The sequence below is a fragment of the Macrobrachium rosenbergii genome, chromosome 49, assembly GCF_040412425.1.
Source record: "Macrobrachium rosenbergii isolate ZJJX-2024 chromosome 49, ASM4041242v1, whole genome shotgun sequence".
NCBI classification, from domain to species: Eukaryota; Metazoa; Arthropoda; class Malacostraca; order Decapoda; family Palaemonidae; genus Macrobrachium; species Macrobrachium rosenbergii.
In genome coordinates, this window is record NC_089789.1 from 27,741,484 (window position 1) to 27,758,605 (window position 17,122).

Sequence of the window (17,122 nt, forward strand, 5' to 3'; positions counted from 1 at the left end):
CTTAAACGAAATGCCGGTTGAGGAATGGAATTCATGTGAACCTATCGAAAAGTCACCCTGTTGTTTAATTATATTAATCTTTTATTGATAAAAGAAGAAGTCGTTCAGCCGTTCTGAATTTCAGCATTGCAAGTGTTTTCTAGGTATCTTAGTGATTTTCACGGCTTTGTTGAACCCTGAATATTCTGGACATGTTTAATACCATTACAACGTCAGCATATCTATAGGAAACACTTCCGCCCATTTGTTACTGTTCTAAATCTAAGTAAGCTCTACTTAATACAAGTCATGCGTTTAAAGTAAATGGATATTATTCCATTATAACTCTGAATAACAAAGATATACCTCTTTTATGGAAAGTTAATTTTATCAATAATTGCTTATTCTGGGCACTATGCTCATAGGTGCTGGCGCTGCCTGAGTAAAGGTTAAGTCTTTTGACGTAACTGAAGCATCCTCTGAAGCATCAGGGGCACCTGTCACAGCTGGTTCAGGCTCCAGGGAGACACAGGCACCAGATGCAGATAATACAGCCTCGAAGAGGCAGGAGTGCCAGCTACAGTTGGCATAGCCTCCGAAGAGCCTAGATGCACCAATACCTGGTGCAGCCTCTAGAGAGGCGGGAATGCCAGATACATCTGGCACCAAATTCATTAGACTAGTATTGTCCCTTTGTTATACAGAATATGTGGAGAAAAATCAGATAATAAGCAAATAATTATTACCAAACAAAGTTATAGGAAAATTTCTCACACAATCAACAATAATCCTGCTACATAGTTCATCAAATACAATAGTGACAAGCTTAATGCTAGACCAGCAGAAATGGTTGCAAATCAAATTATGAACTAAATTGACCCACAAAAATTAATTCAACATAGCTAAGAGTAAAACTAGTAATTTACTTATAATAACTGTTAGGATCCACGATCTTGTTCCCAAAACAATTTTAGTCCCGCACTAAGTTAAGTAACCTCCATTTCTACATAAAGAATTGGTCATGAAAGAATTTTGGTTGCTGGTGGTAGAAGGGAAATATGACACCTGTGAGCCTGTTCTGTTCTTCAACTAACATCATTCAAAAGTTTCTCTACCTTTGGCACCTTTGTGTCAGAGAGACCAGATGGCTAACTTGGCTGACATTTCAAATTGGACTACTGGTTAACGTCCTATACGCAAGGGGTGGCAGTACGGTACGGTATGGTACGGAACATGGTACGGTATGGTATTTTTCCCCCTGCAAGGGTACGAAATTACGGTACTATAACTTTTGAAGTACGGTATGGTAAAATTACGTTATTTTTTCCGTATCTTTTCCGTACTCATTCCGTACTTATTTATTCCAGTGACTTCCCGGGTAAACTCTTGACCAGGGTAACCTTTTTTTCCTGACGAATCTAACTGGAACTACGAAAGAAATGAAGGAAATTGGCATTCAGATTTGATTATTGCTGCCCTTAAAATAAACAAAGGAATGCATGATGCAATGCTTCTGACAAAAATACACTGTCTGCAAACTGAAAAAGATGTGATTGATCAGAATACAAAAACAATGAAGCCTTACTACTGACTTTGTAGATACTAGGCAAATGGTACGACACCCAAAGTAATCGTGGAAAAGCAAATTGAAGAATCATTCTGAAAAACCCGAAGTGGCAACTTGTCACTCAGGCTAGAGCAAATACTTTTCAGTTTACGGTTATCCAAGAGCCTCAAAGAGGTATAGTTGAATCTATTTCAATTAATAAATAATGGAAAATTTCATAATAAAGTACGAGGCCAATACTGACGGTATTTCCATTACTGTAGCCTATTATGGTTAATTGCTAAATTATAATTTGATAAAAATGCAAAATGTGTATATTGCATCAAGCACAGGAGCAAAAATAACTGCATTACACCTGCCTCCTGGTTGTTTTGCAGCCTTCACTCTTGAAAATAAGAAACAAACCAATGAAAATGCTACAACACACACACAATATAAGATTATTTATAATAATCTCCACTAACAGCAAAAAAGTTAAAACACAATATCCAGTCGATAAAAATTGTTTGCCGAATGTAATTGATTAATTTTCACAAAAATGATGAGTAAAATCAGGTACGAAATTACGTAAAATTTTCCATACATTGGTATACAAAATTACGGAAAAAGTATTACTACTAAACTGAAAATCCGTGGGGTGACCTTTGCTCCCCAGGTAAGAGGAATCATATAACTACTCATCCTGCTTCTTCCAGTTTTCCTCAAAATTAAAGTATGCAAAATGAGCTGGAACTGGAAAATGCAAAATTTACCCAGTTACTACTGATTTCTTGCGATTTGAAACATCTGAAACTGCAACAACTAGTGTACCTGAAACATGGCTATGCAAACCTATTGAAGGAAAGGTTCACCTGAAAATCCTTAGGTGGACCTCCCAAAAATTACAAGATGGAACGCAAACTTAATTACAATTTGAAACATGCAGGTGATCTGAAATCTTGCAAAAACCTATGAAGGACCAGGTTCACCTGGAACACCGTTAGGTGGACTCCTAGATTGAAAAACAGAGTATCCAAGAACTTCTAAATTTTCAAATACTTTGTTATTAAATGACAATACACTCTAGTTTTCCTAACTGACAGTTACATATTCAAACATCCATCGCCTCACTTTATTAAAATTCTTATCAATCTTTTATGAAAGTGACCACTTGCTACATAATTTATTTTCGTCTAGCAATTCTTACAGAAGTTTGGTTGTAATATTTCATGTAGGGTCTAATGGGGGCAAGTTAACGAACATTTGAAATAGCTTTCATAACATGCAGGTAGTGTGCTTTGTTTTCTTTTGACAAAGCTGAGTGGATATCAGCAGTCTGGCATTCTAATACACTCGGTAACAACATGGATTAAAGTATCCGTGGCCTCATATGACTATAAGCGGTTTCCTTACACTGAGAGGAAAACTATCTACATATTGAAGAAAAACGAAGATTTCTTGCGCTGACCTAGTTTGACCATCTTTTACTTGAAGCTAAACTTTTCCTAACTGAGTTTTCTCATGGGATATCCAACTCTGCTTTTATTCATATCATATCTTGAGGGTAACATCATACCTTTTATAAGTGCAAGACTCTTTTGTTCACTGATTTTGAAACCATGCTTTCCTCTAATCATTTTATTACAGTTTATTTTCAAAGCAAAAATACTCCCATTTGTAGTGGCTATTTCTCATTTCACTTACACTCTTCTATTATTAGATCTTCAGTCACAAGAGACCCAAGATCTCTCTTGGAAAGTCTTAAACGTGTTGTGCAATTTCTGTGATAATAGAAATTCCCAAAGATGTTCAGCAACGAAACATGTGTGTACTCACCTCACTCAACAACAAACACACACACACACATTACACACACATATACACATATATATATATATATATATATATACACACATATATATATATATAGAGTATATATATATATATATATACATATACACACATAAATATATATATGTGTGTGTATGTGTTTGGTATTTGTGTGCGTGCTTGTATATCTTTTCTCACACTTTACAATGCTCCATCCTGTGAATGCTAATTTGCAACTAAGCTCATTTTAACTTTGTCATTATCAGCTCATCATTCGGCCGTGATAAATTCTTGATAACAGAATGGCTATTTACTATTTTGACATTGAAGAAATATATCATTCGGTTCAGAGAAACTTTTCTGTCAGATATTTATAGCCCTGAAAAACAGAATTTGGCAAAGGTGGAATTTCTGATTATTTATCTTCTTTTTTCCCTTTTATTGTGCCTTTGGTAATTTATTCTTCACTGTCTTTTTTCAAGAGCATTTGAAGATGTATTTCTTTTCTTGTTTAGAAAATTAATTTGGATTATAAGTAATGATGGTAATTCCTATAATATTTACAAGATATTGATCCATAGGATCGTGTACAGGGTACTTATATTCTGTTATACCTGAAGAACTCTTTTCAAGTTATTCATATAGGATACTGATATCGTCTTCCATTCTAAAATAATCTCTGCTGAGTACTTTTTTATGTTATCAAATAAGAGAAACTAAGTTTTATTCTCAAACTATAGCCAGGGTAAGGGACTATAGCAGTCAGTTGCTTGTGTGTCTAAGACTGAGCCCGGTCTTTATGATAAAGAGTGAAATTGAATTAGATGTCTGGTGTCGACCTCTGGACTCGGAAAACCAACCAACATTCGTCAGTAGTCATTTCAGCAGCTTACTGCTCATGAGACTGACGGTTCATCGTAGCCAAATGAACGGGTTTTTCCATTTGCTTTTCATTGGTCTCTGTCCTCTTTGCTATCCAGCTTCTCTCAGTCTGCCCTGCTCTAATTTTTATCACTCTCTGGTGAACATTCCGAAAAATATTTAATTTTCGAGAGTAAAGAGTAAATCATAATGGGGGCTAGTTACATACTATAACTGTTCCATTTGGTAAAACAAGTCCTTCGTGTATTATTTGTGGTAAAGGTATCATTTCGCGTATTTTAGCATTCCATACAACGTTAAATCTATCCTCCCTTTATGAGGCACTTTTCTAATCACTCTAGAGTTACTCTTTTTGCGTCCACTGTCAGTTTTTTTTTTTTTTTAACTAACACTCAACCTTTGGAGCCACTGTTCGTCATAGAGAGCATAAGTATTGATGTTACTTGTGATAACCTAACGAGCCCATCGTAGCCTAAAAACCCTTAACAAGACGGGGCTTCGTTTCCTGATTTGCCGGATCTGGCCGGATTATCCCTCGGAACGCATGACCCTCACCGCCCACTGGTTGCAGTACGATAGCGTCTCCCCGAAGTGGAGTTAATCCCCATTCCTAACGATTATGGAAGTCACTGAATTACAACTGAGCAACTGTTTGACAGTTCGGCATTCTCTGTTGCGAAATGTCTTCCAGCGTATATCTCTCTTTCTGCCTGTCTGTCTGAATGTTCCTCTTGATCAAATTTAATGGAACCAAGGAAAGTTTAAAAGATAATAATATTTTTTATAATACTCTTGCGCACAAAATGACAAAGCCGAAATTCCGGGCGTGTAGTAGAGTAATGAAAATTCATGGCTAAAGTTGAAAGAAAATGCGGAAAGTTATAGGACCTCCGGAAATAGCTTCATGATAGCAGTTGTCTCTCTCTCTCTCTCTCTCTCTCTCTCTCTCTCTCTCTCTCTCTCTCTCTCTTGTTTTCTTGTTCAATTAACATACTACAAACAAATTACTATTTTTACCTTTATCAACTTATTATTGAAGGATCCCAATATTGCTATTGTTTATCTTTCAGGTCCTGCCAGGGTAAAAAAAAAATCTTGAAAATTCTATCTCGGTGAAAAGATACAGATTTGTTTCAAAATAATCTTACCCACTATATATATACGTATATATACATACATACATAATATATATATATATATATATATATATATATATATATATATATATGTATATATATTATATACATACATACATACATACATATTATACATATATATATATATATATATATATATATATATATATATATATATATATATATATATATATATATATATAATGAAAATATATATATATATATATTGATTTAACAATTTGTCAACTTGAGCTGAAGAAGGAATAAAACAAGAAGGTGACCTAGCGGCTTCGTGTTTTCACACCCCTCATGGTCAAGTGAAACAAAAACTCTTAAATGGTAACAAAGTCACCTCTTTGGCAGCAACACTTGAGCATTAAAAAATATTTTCCAACTATTTCAACACTAATCGTCTGTGACTCGGTTGTTGTTGATCGAATCAACATGAGTCTTCTGTATTATGAAGGAGTCGACAATGCTTCGTTTAATAATCTCTTTACTGAACATGATCTCTTTTGCACTTTTCCATTTGCTAATGTGGTTAGATTCATTCACGTGTTGCAACAGTCGAGTGACTGTATTCCTGTTCTTACTTTATATTTACGTTGTTTTAATGTATTTCGAGATCCTTGCCACTTTGTCACACGCGCTATTTATTACATTGATTTCAAGGGATCTCAAATATACAAAATTCTTTTGTAAATATTTGTTTCTTCTTAGATTTAATTTGATTCTCGTCTCTCTAGACATATGAAACATTCTATTGAGAAAGCTTCGTAGATCTTGTTGTGGTGTTTCGTTGATAGAAAAAAAATCATCTTCTGCATATTTTAAGTGAGTTTAGCTTCCACTGTTACTCCCGTCTACATCTTCTCTGTCGTCTCCTACCCATTTTTTCGTTTTAAAACCTATGAAAATGGCAAACAGTAACGTTTAAATGGTATCCCTTTGTAACACATCATAACGTATTGCAAATTAACTTGACATCACCCCCATCAACATTAAATTTGCATCTACTTCGCGCTTGGATAATTTCAAAGAATTTTACGTACTTAACAAAAATGACCTGGTGCAACAAGACCTTTCATCATGCAGTGTCCATAGACCAGTATGACGGAAGGTCTTGTTGACCCATGCCATTTCTGTTAAGTACGTAAAGTTCTTTGAAATTATCCAAGGCCGAAGTAGATGCAAAGTTAATGTTGGTGGGGGTGATGGCAAGTTAATTTGAAAGGGATATCTGAATTTCATACACTACTGCACAATATGTCCTAACACAAATCTGTGAACTTTGCAAGTTTTGTGTTTTCAAAACCCCTCCTTCATCTGTAAGCAGTATGAATATCTTTCTCCAGCCGATTGAGGATAAGTATATTGCATATTTTTATCACATCCGATACAAGGGCAATGCCTCTAATAATTACCACATTCAGTCACGTCATCTTCCTTTGGTACCGTTCTTATGACTTCCAATTCCCAAGCATCAGGCTTTGTTTCTTCATTCTCTAGTCTGCAAAACAGTCTAGTTAGCATATGAAATGTCATTTCAGTTTCAGCTAAAATAGTTTCTTCAGTGTTTCTGTCATAAGCTAGTAGTTTTCAAATCATAGGTTTTCATAAGCCAGTGCATTTAAAGAGAGTTACACCCCTGTATGTTGTTGAGTATCAGGTCCAGCTGGTCCAAATGGTAGCACCTGGATCAGTGCCCTGAGCTTAGGGTATAGGTTGACAGCCTCTTTATAGGGGCTTTAGTTCACTATAAAATTACGTTCTTGCTCACACAAGAAATGTGGGCATACCCAGAGTTAAGGCTGAGTTTATCTGCATGCAGACAATCTGTAAGACTGCTTCGACAGCTGTGTATCTATCTGCTGGAAAAAGAGTACTTGGATATAAGCACTTAGACAAAATCCTTGGATACTGGAAGAGACATAAGACGTAATACAAAGAATAGAGAAAAGCAAAATGTACACGTTGATTTTTAGGTGAAAATCAAGAACACAAAGTACAGTAGAATGTGCTGAGTACATTGTCACAAACAGGCTGATGTTGACAAAGTACTGTATTCAGTGAGTGGCATTGGTTTTAGGGTAGCCCAAAGAATTGTTAGTGAACTATCCAAGATCAAAAGAAAAGAGGTAAATATCAGTCAAATGGCTTAATGATAACATCAGAAGAAGAAGCAAAGCAATACAAGGCGGAGCATCATTAAGAGGTCATGAATAAGAGGTGTTCTAGGGGCAATTTGATAGGGCTTGGAAAGAAACTCTTATGAATGAAATCACATTTTTGTAAAATAATTTGCATATATGCATGCACACACAGAGGTATGTATACATATTTTATATATATACATATACATATGCATATGCATATGCATATACATATACATATACATATACATATAGGATGAGTTCGATAACTTTAGAGAAGCCTCCTTTGTTTCCTGCACCCATGCTGTTACAAACATCTCCTTTTTCTAAGAAAAATAATCGTTATACAGTACTTTGTCATTGTCATTTACAGTTCATCCAGATGGCTGTCCAACTCATTCTGTCTTTTCTTCTTCGTGCAACATACGATGAGGAGATCGAAAGAGAGAAACCTCCACTACGAAAAATCGACCAGTATTTACCTCCGGACTGTCCTTGTTGCAACATCACGAAGAGACTGACTATGGCCATCTTAGCTAGTATAGGTTAGTGGTGTACATTTTTTTATTTTACATATCTCATTTGTTAGATCTAAAGTGGAATGAAATAGGGATTTGGTGATGTGCCTATTTCTCACTGGTAAGTAATTCCATTCTTTACTTCATTTTCCAATTGATATTGCTTGTCAAGATATTGATTATATATCCTTTATTAGATCTCTGATTTGTTCATGCCTTGTTGGTATGCCACTAATTATGATGTGCGATAAAAAACTAGTAAAAAATGGCCGAAGAAACTTCGGCGCAATAGAGTTTTCTGTACAGCGTATGATGCTGCCCATGAAACTTTCAGCCACGGCCAGGTGGTGGCCTGTTCTATAGCGCTGCCAGATGCATGATCATGGCTAACTTTAACCTTAAATAAAATAAAAACTACTGAGGCTAAAGGGCTGCAATTTGGTATGTTTGATGACTGGAGGGTGGATGATCAACATACCAATTTGCAGCCCTCTAGACCCAGTAGTTTTTAAGGTCTGAGGGAGGACAGAAAAAGTACGGACGGACAGACAAACAACCATCTCAATAGTTTTCTTTTGCAGAAAACTAAAAAGCTGTAGGTTGTTTGGATTTTTCATCATGAAAGTAAAGTAAGATTCACTAAGAAAGTTTTTTGGTAAATATAATGGGTTGTGTATCAAATGATGATTACTTTAAGAACTAATTCGTGAGAAGAATGAGTTAACCCTTTTCCTTTCCTTGGCTCCTGCCTTACAGTGATCTCAACGACCGATTAAAACCCTTAAGTAATAGTATATGAAAAGAAAAGAGACTCTTCTTTGATAATGATATATGGAAAAAAAAAGAGATTCTACTTCGATAATGATATATGGAAAGAAAAAAGATTCTTTTTTGATAATGATATATGGAAACAAAAGAGATTCTACTTTGATGATGATATATGGAAAGAAAAGAGATTCTTCTTGGATAATGATATATGGAGAGAAAAGAGATTCTTCTTTGATAATGATATATGGAAAGAAAAGGGATTCTACTTTAATAATGATATATGGAAAGAAAAGAGATTCTTCTTTGATAATGATATATGGAGAAAAAGAGATTCTTCTATGATAATGATATATGGAAAGAAAAAGAGATTCTTCTATGATAATAATATACGGAAAGAAAAGGGATTCTACTCTGATAATGATATACGGAAAGAAAAGAGATTCTACTTGATAATGATACATGGAAATAAAAGAGTCAGTTTGATAATGATATATGGAAAGAAATAGTGCATCGTTAGCCACCGGCACTCTGCAGCCGGAAAGGCCATAGATTCCCACGTGTTAATGATACGTGTTGGCAAAAGAAAGACTTTGCCTGATAATGATTATAGAGCAAAAGAGATGTGGCTTCTATCTCATAATATACCGCCCATTGAGGGACACCTGATAATGATAACAGGAAAGGAAAGTGATTCGCCCCGCCTTCACACAAAGTTGATGCTCAGAGGTGTGCCATTCCTCTGGCCCCGAAGAGTGGGCATCAGAAATCCCCCCACACCTGCAGCCGCCACAGGCCACGTCCCAAGTGTTCGGGCACTTCTTGGCATCTCTAACGTTTGCCTCACTTTCCCCCCTCCTCTCTCACCTAGGTGTCCCAATATCTCACCTGCCCCGCCCATTGCAAACACCTGGCTAAACAACTTGGGAGGGTGTCCCTCTCGCCTCACTGTCATTCAGCACTTTAACTATGATCTCAGTGCATCTGTTCATGCTACTTTTTATTGCCACGCCCTCTGGGCTCCAAATCCCCCCCCCTCCCCCAAACCATACTGCGTCCCAAGATATCTCTTTCCTCACTATTGCTAACGTTTCCCTCACTTTCCCCCCTCACAATCTCTCTCTCTCTCTCTCTCTCTCCTTACTCTCTCTCTTGGACTTCTTTCCTATATATATACAAGCAAAACACGTGGCTAAACAACTATCTCCTCTATCTCTCTATCTCTCTCTCTCTCTCTATCTCTCTTTCTTACTCTATGTGTATTAGGTCATCTTTATTCATTGTTGTCATTCAGCAGTTTAACTATTCCCATATGGTGCATTCATTCAAATGCTACTTTTGTTACTGGTATGAGTATTAGGTCATCTTTATTCATATACTGCTTTAATTCATATTGCTTTCAATATTCCATTTCTTCACTATTTAAGTCTGATAGGTATTAGGATCTTTATTCAATATTGCTTTAATTCATACTCTTTCCAATTTCCATTCTCTCTCTCTCTCTCTCTCTCTCTCTCTCTCTCTCCTCTCTCTCTCTCTCTCTCTCTCTCTCTCTCTCTTGGATATATATATATATATATATATATATATATATATATATATATATATATATATATATATATATATATATATATATATATATCAGGTTCTACTGTGTTGAAGTGATTGTCTTTCAGACAGCTGACCTAACCCACCCATCTTCCCTTCTAATTTAAGGGTGAAATCCTAATTCAATGCATGCGTCGTATTGGAAATTTGCTGTTCATTTTTGTTTGCACATGAGTTTTGGAAATTCCCAGCATGATGTTCAAACATTGCTGTCACTAATGCAATGGTAACAACGTCGGATTTTTGTAGGTCTTGAGTGTTCTTGTTTAACATTTTCATCTTTCTTGCTTTTTTCATCAGCAACAACTTGCTTAAGAACAACCTACATCCACCGTGCGAATTCATTTCCATGCAGAGTTATCTATTAGTGTCAAACAAGCCATTAACCTCACAAAGTTTCATGTTTTGAACGCTATGTTGCCACAAGTTTCTCAAGTTTTCTATAACCCCTTCTTTATCTTTTTTGCGTAAATATGTCACAAAATGTGACATGGTACCCAATAAGACTATTGTCTTCCCTCTCTGAAAATTATACACTTTACGGTCTGAGTAAACTTAATCTTAACAGATCCACAAACTGTGCTGGTACTTCCTTTTGACTCTTCTGAACCATTCCTACAATAGCTTGAGTTTTTGTATTCAGTCCCTTGGCCAAGGTAAGCTGCAGAATAAAGTGTCGTGCGTCATCTTTCTTCCTTTCAAGCTCTCTAGTTAGTTGCTAGTTAGTTGCAGTACTACAAGTTCGCCTTGCTCTCGTTCCGCTGCTTCTCCATTCTTTTAGGTGCGCTCCCACATTCCATAGGTAACCTTATCTCAGCATCACGTGCTGCTCATACAGTTATTTTACACCTGCCTGGATTTAATGGAACATACATCGGAATGTTTTTTTTTTCTGAATGGAGCAAGCATTTCTTCACTAGTAACAGTTGATGGCACATAGAATATCAGTGGAAATCTTCCATGCCAAGTACGTCAGTGTTTCTGATTGCTGCCAGCTTGTCACGGCATCTTCAGTGGGTTTGAGTCTAGAGAGAGCAGAACGTGAAAAGCTTACAAATCAGTGAAACTGGTGAATCTACTCTTCTAACAACTCGATCTTCTTCCTTGTTTGTCATTTCCAGAATAACAATGAAAATTTCTTATGAAATGAGAGTCAAATGTTACATCATTAGTAATTTTTGTTACTACAAAGCGTTGCAGTACCAGGTTTTCTTTTGACTAATCACATTCCTGGCCTAAGTCTGCCTTCTGATGCGTGTAGGCCTACTTCTTTTCGGAAGTAAAGAGGACTGAGTCAGAATCATGAATGAGCACAGTGCTTTCTGAACTGTGCCATTTCGTCATATTTACTTTGAGAATAATCAGAATTACTACTGAACCCATTGTTCACTGTAACATATTCACGTTTACTATTTTCAGTTTCTGAAAAAAAAATAGACCACTTGTTGATAAAAGAAACGAAATCCGTATGCTACAATCTTCAGAATTCAAACAACCTTATTCATACATAGAGGAAGAAAAATCTCAAGTACATGAATGAGTTATCTCGGCATTACAGAAGTTTTCAAATGAATGCGATTTCTGTAATGAAAATATGATAAAGCAGGCAGGATTCAAGCATTTACTAATTTTTCATGTATTTATTTGCGGCAGGCAAAAACTGTTTTAAATGCTTTAAAATGTCTTTTCAACGTTGAAAATTAACCTACGGTAGAACAAGACACTGAAAAGTAAAGGTCACCCGAGATATTTGAGATACTGGCTCCGTAAACCTCCTTGATATCGATTCTCAGAATTTTTAGTTTTCTGTAAAAGAAAACTATTGTGTCGGCTTTGTCTGTCCGTCCGCACTTTATTCTGTCCGCACTTTTTCTCCGCCCCAGATCTTAAAAACTACTGACGCTAGGGCTGCAAATTGGTATGTTGATCATCCACCTCCAATCATCAAACAGACCGTGCAGCCCTCTAGACTCAGTAGTTTTTATTTTATTTAAGGTTAAAATTAACCATAATCGTGGTTCTGGCAACGATATAGGCTAGCCACCACCGGGTGTGGCTAAAGTTTCATTGGTCGTGGCTGATACAGCATTATACCGAGACCACCGAAAGTTAGATCTATTTTCAGTGGCTTTGATGATACTTGTTTGTTCTTATAAACCAGGCCACTTTTGACATATTAATTCGTCTCTTTACAAAGCCCGAGTCTTTCAAACATGCTCTCTATAAACATTTGATAGTTTTACTGTTCTTTGCCCCAGCACGAGGCTATTGGCTCATACTGAACGAGCTCATTCGTTGTTGTTCGACATGAAGCAGCACGAGGCTTTCCCTCGTACAAGTTCGCTGTTGTTCGAGCTCATTCCTGCTCGTGAGTCTTTATTGTTGTTCGATCAAGCAGACTTTGCCCCAGAACGTTGTTCCATCAAGCTCATTCCTGCTCGTATGAATGACCAAGCCCCCAGCACGAGCTCATTGCTGTTGTTCGACCAAGCAGACATTGCAGCAGCACGAGCTCATTCCTGCTCGTATGAGTCTTTGTTGTCGTCAAGCAGACTTTGAGAACCAAGCTCGTGAGCCTTTGCTGTTGTTCTGTCAAGCAGACTTACCCCAGCTGCTGTTGACTCAAAGCGCGAACGCTCATTCCTGCTCGTGTGAGCCTTTGCTGTTGTTTCTATCAAGAGTCTTCTGCTCGTTAGTCTTTGCGTTCTACAAGCAGAGCCCCAGAACGTTACCCCGATCAAGCTGTTGACCCAGCTCATTCCTGCTCGAGCTCTTTGTTATTGTTCGACCTGCTCCGCTGTTGACCCAGCGAGTCTTCGCATGAGTCTGTTCGACCAAGCAGAAGTTGCCTCAGCGCGAGCTCATTCCTGCTCCTATGAGCAGTTCGTGAACTCAATGACCTTTCAACCAATTAACAGCGGCACTCCTTCTGAAAGGCTGCATACATGGCTTGTTTTTGTGGTCACGTTTTCTATCGTTAGTTTCATATTTCGGTGAGTTTCTCGTCATGCCTTATTCTTTCTTTGGTGCCCCATTACCTTTCACTTTACGCAATATAACATTTTAGTTTGTCAATATTTTTCTCTACTTCCGAAATTTGCTCATAGCTTTCATCACTGCGCTGAAGTACAAGTACAATTTTTTTTTGTTTACAATAATTTGGTATATTTAATAGTGTTTGATAATATTACTCAGACATTTCTTATCTTACATATGGTGCAACTGACTTTAGAAACAACGTCATTCCCCCGTAGGGGGATAGTGCCGTTCAGTGCACCTCAGGTGAAGCACTGTAGGCATTACTTAAGGTTCTTTGCAGCGTCCCTTCGGCCCCTAGCTGCAACCTCTTTCATTCCTGTTACTGTACCTCCGTTCGCATTCTCTTTCCTCCCTCGGACTTCCAACCCTCTCTAATAATTGTTTCATAGTGCAACTGCGAGGTTTTCCTCTTGTTACACCTTTCAAACCTTCTTACTGTCTGTTTCCTTTTCACCGCTGAATGACCTAACAGGTCCCAGCACTTAGCCTTTGGCCTAAATTCTATATTCCATTCCATTCCCAAAACGCCATTCACAAGAACACCAGTTTCCACTTGCTTATAATTTTTTTATTTTTGAAAATATTTCCGCATCACTCCAGATTATCTCATTTTTAAAAATATAATCCTATGTATTTGTATATCTATACATTCTGATTTCCAAGTTGTTGGATGACCATATCTTTTGATCTAAGTCTTTAGTTACCAATTACCCTTTCACAAACCTCGAAGGTTTCCCATACGATTTTCTGTATGTGTCTGACATAAAAAAACTTTTATCATGTTTCCCTATTCAAGGACCACGAGATTTCATCTTGTTTTGCACCTTCATTTTGTATCACCTGTTCCGTTGAGGTCTTTCTTGCACCTTATTACCTTTGATTAGTTTTCCTTATATTATTCTTTTTTCTATGTACATATATTTCAGGCCGCTAGCGTCTTCACTAGGTTTATCCTAAGTCTATCACCGTCATCGCATTTTTCGTGTCATCTTTCGCTGTCGCAATTTCCCAGTTTCTTTATCGTTGGTATTTTTCCAGCTTCACAAGTTTATTTTTTATGATAGTGTTAATCTCTTAAGTATCCACTGAAAACATTTCTTCCCTTGGAAGATTTCAAATGACTAAGAGGGCTTCCATAATATTTTTCCTTTTGCATCAGAAATATCTTGCTATTCATCACTCAACGCAGCTTACATCTCTTTATGGTGTCCAAACTCCAAATATTTATTGTTTTTATATATGCTTGAACTTGCTTATTCGTCCGAACGCCTGTCTGATCAGCCTGAAAGGTTTTCTCCCCCTTCTCTCTCTCTCTCTCTCTCACACACACACACACACACACAGATGTAATACTGATATGCAATTCAAATACTATTAGATAAAAGTACAGCAATATTGTCATTCCGTTCTGTTGTTACTGACCTCATACCGTTTTTCAGTTCATCTTCTATATTTCCACGCAGAATTCTCACGCCGTTATCTCTCTCTAACAGGTTTTCTCATATCATTCGGCATCCGATGCAACATGGGAGTCGCCGTTGTCCAAATGACATCTAATGAGACAAGTACAGGGGTAAGGATTCAGGAACATTTTTCTTCACTTGGATTCATCTCTCTCTCTCTCTCTCTCTCTCTCTCTCTCTCTCTCTCTCTCTCTCTCTCTTCAATGTCCCTGAATATACTTTGTCAATTTTAAAATTACTATAGACATTGTAAAATTTTATTATATTTCCATCAATTCTTTAAGTACATTTACTGCATTAGATTCCTGTTCTATTTCATTGAAACTTGGGAAACGTTTAATTTTTTATACTACTGTTTCTGTATGCCACAGTCTTTTGTCCCTTGGGACATAAGTGGAATATCTGTGAGAAAAATTTAAATTTTGCAAAGCTAGTTAACTCTGGCATCTGGAAACCGTAGATTATAGTGAATAGTAGCCTTGGCACAAACACACGCATATACTGTACATATGTATTTACAGTATATATATATATATATATATATATATATATATATATATATATATATATATATATTATATATATATATTAAATATATACATGTATATATATATATATATATATATATATATATACATATATACATATATATATATTTAATATATACATGTATAAATATTTTAAATATATATATATTATATATATATATATATATATATATATATATATATATATATATATATATATATATATATATATATATATACATACATATATATATACATGTACATATATGTCTTAAAAATTTTAGGTTGAAAATATATCAATATGCAGCTAAATTGTTAGACATATCCCCGCACCCCACAACCCAACACCAAAGATTAATACAGAAATCAAATTCCATAAAACTTCAACATGAAGCGGTATGCAAATACTCTAATAACGCCTTCTTCTTCTTCTTCTTCCCCTTTGGTGTCTTCCTCAGGAGCGAGAAATAAACTGGAGCGACGACATAGTCGGTGTCGTGGATTCGTCGTTCTTCTGGGGATACTTGGTGACTCAGATCCCCGGTGGACTTATCGCCAACCGTTACCCGGCTCACAAGTACGTCGCTTATGTCGCGCTGTTGATGGCCTGCCACATTCCTTGGGCGTGGTGGTGATTTATTTCACTCTCTCTCTGTCTCTCTCTCTCTGTGTCTTTGTGGTAAACTGATGGTTTCAGTTTCTTTCCCTTTACTTCCTCTAACTTCTTCCTAATGAACACCATATTCTTTGGAAGCTTGAATTTCAAGTCAGTGGTGGGCTTGTTCCATAAGAATAGGTTTCATCTACTATATATAATAATAATAATAATAATAATAATAATAATAATAATAATAATAATAATAATAATAATTTGTCTATCTATCCATAATAATAATACACACACAACACAACACACACACACACATATATATATAAAATATAAAAAATATATACGCATATATTATTTAATTGATTGCATATCTTTGTTTGAGTGTAACAAAATTAAAACCTCTATCTATTTTTTCGATATGTATTGCCATTTATGTATAAACAAAGTACATATATATATATATATATATATATATATATATATATATATATATATATATATATATATATATATATATATATATGAATTTTATCACATCACCGTGATTTCATATACAAACATTAAGCTACAAATGTCTTTTAGTGTCTCAATTCGCTCCACCTCGGAAATAATATATTTTCATATATTATGTTATCAGAAGAGGAATTCTTAGTACGAACTTATTATCAACTGAAAATCCCCGTCGGGTAACGTATGAAAAATGTATTATTTCGAGGTAGAGCGAATTAGTTTAAAGGACATTGGATTTTAAAGGACATTTATATTAATATATTTATATATATATATATATATATATAAATATATATATATATATATATATATATATATATATATATATATATATATATATATATATATTATATATACCATATATATATATATATATATATATATATATATATATATATATATATATATATACTATATACTGCCCATTAAAAGTTCTGATTGAATTATATTACTATGATGATCAAGTAGAACAAGAATTATGTATAAGTGCGAGAGAGAGAGAGAGAGAGAGAGAGAGAGAGAGAGAGAGAGAGAGAGAGAGATCTGTGCATTGTAA

The 17,122-nt window shown here is 35.7% G+C and overlaps 1 protein-coding gene across 1 annotated transcript in view; it reads left to right on the forward strand.

The window, feature by feature from the left end:
• The first annotated feature begins 7,956 nt into the window (after positions 1 to 7,956).
• LOC136832210 (vesicular glutamate transporter 1-like) overlaps positions 7,957 to 17,122 on the forward strand; it is a 63,313-nt gene continuing 54,147 nt past the window's right edge. The window contains 3 exon segments of the mRNA XM_067093045.1: positions 7,957 to 8,071; positions 14,950 to 15,029; positions 15,905 to 16,023. Coding sequence (XP_066949146.1) covers positions 8,050 to 8,071; positions 14,950 to 15,029; positions 15,905 to 16,023 — 221 coding nt within the window. The 5' untranslated portion in view covers positions 7,957 to 8,049.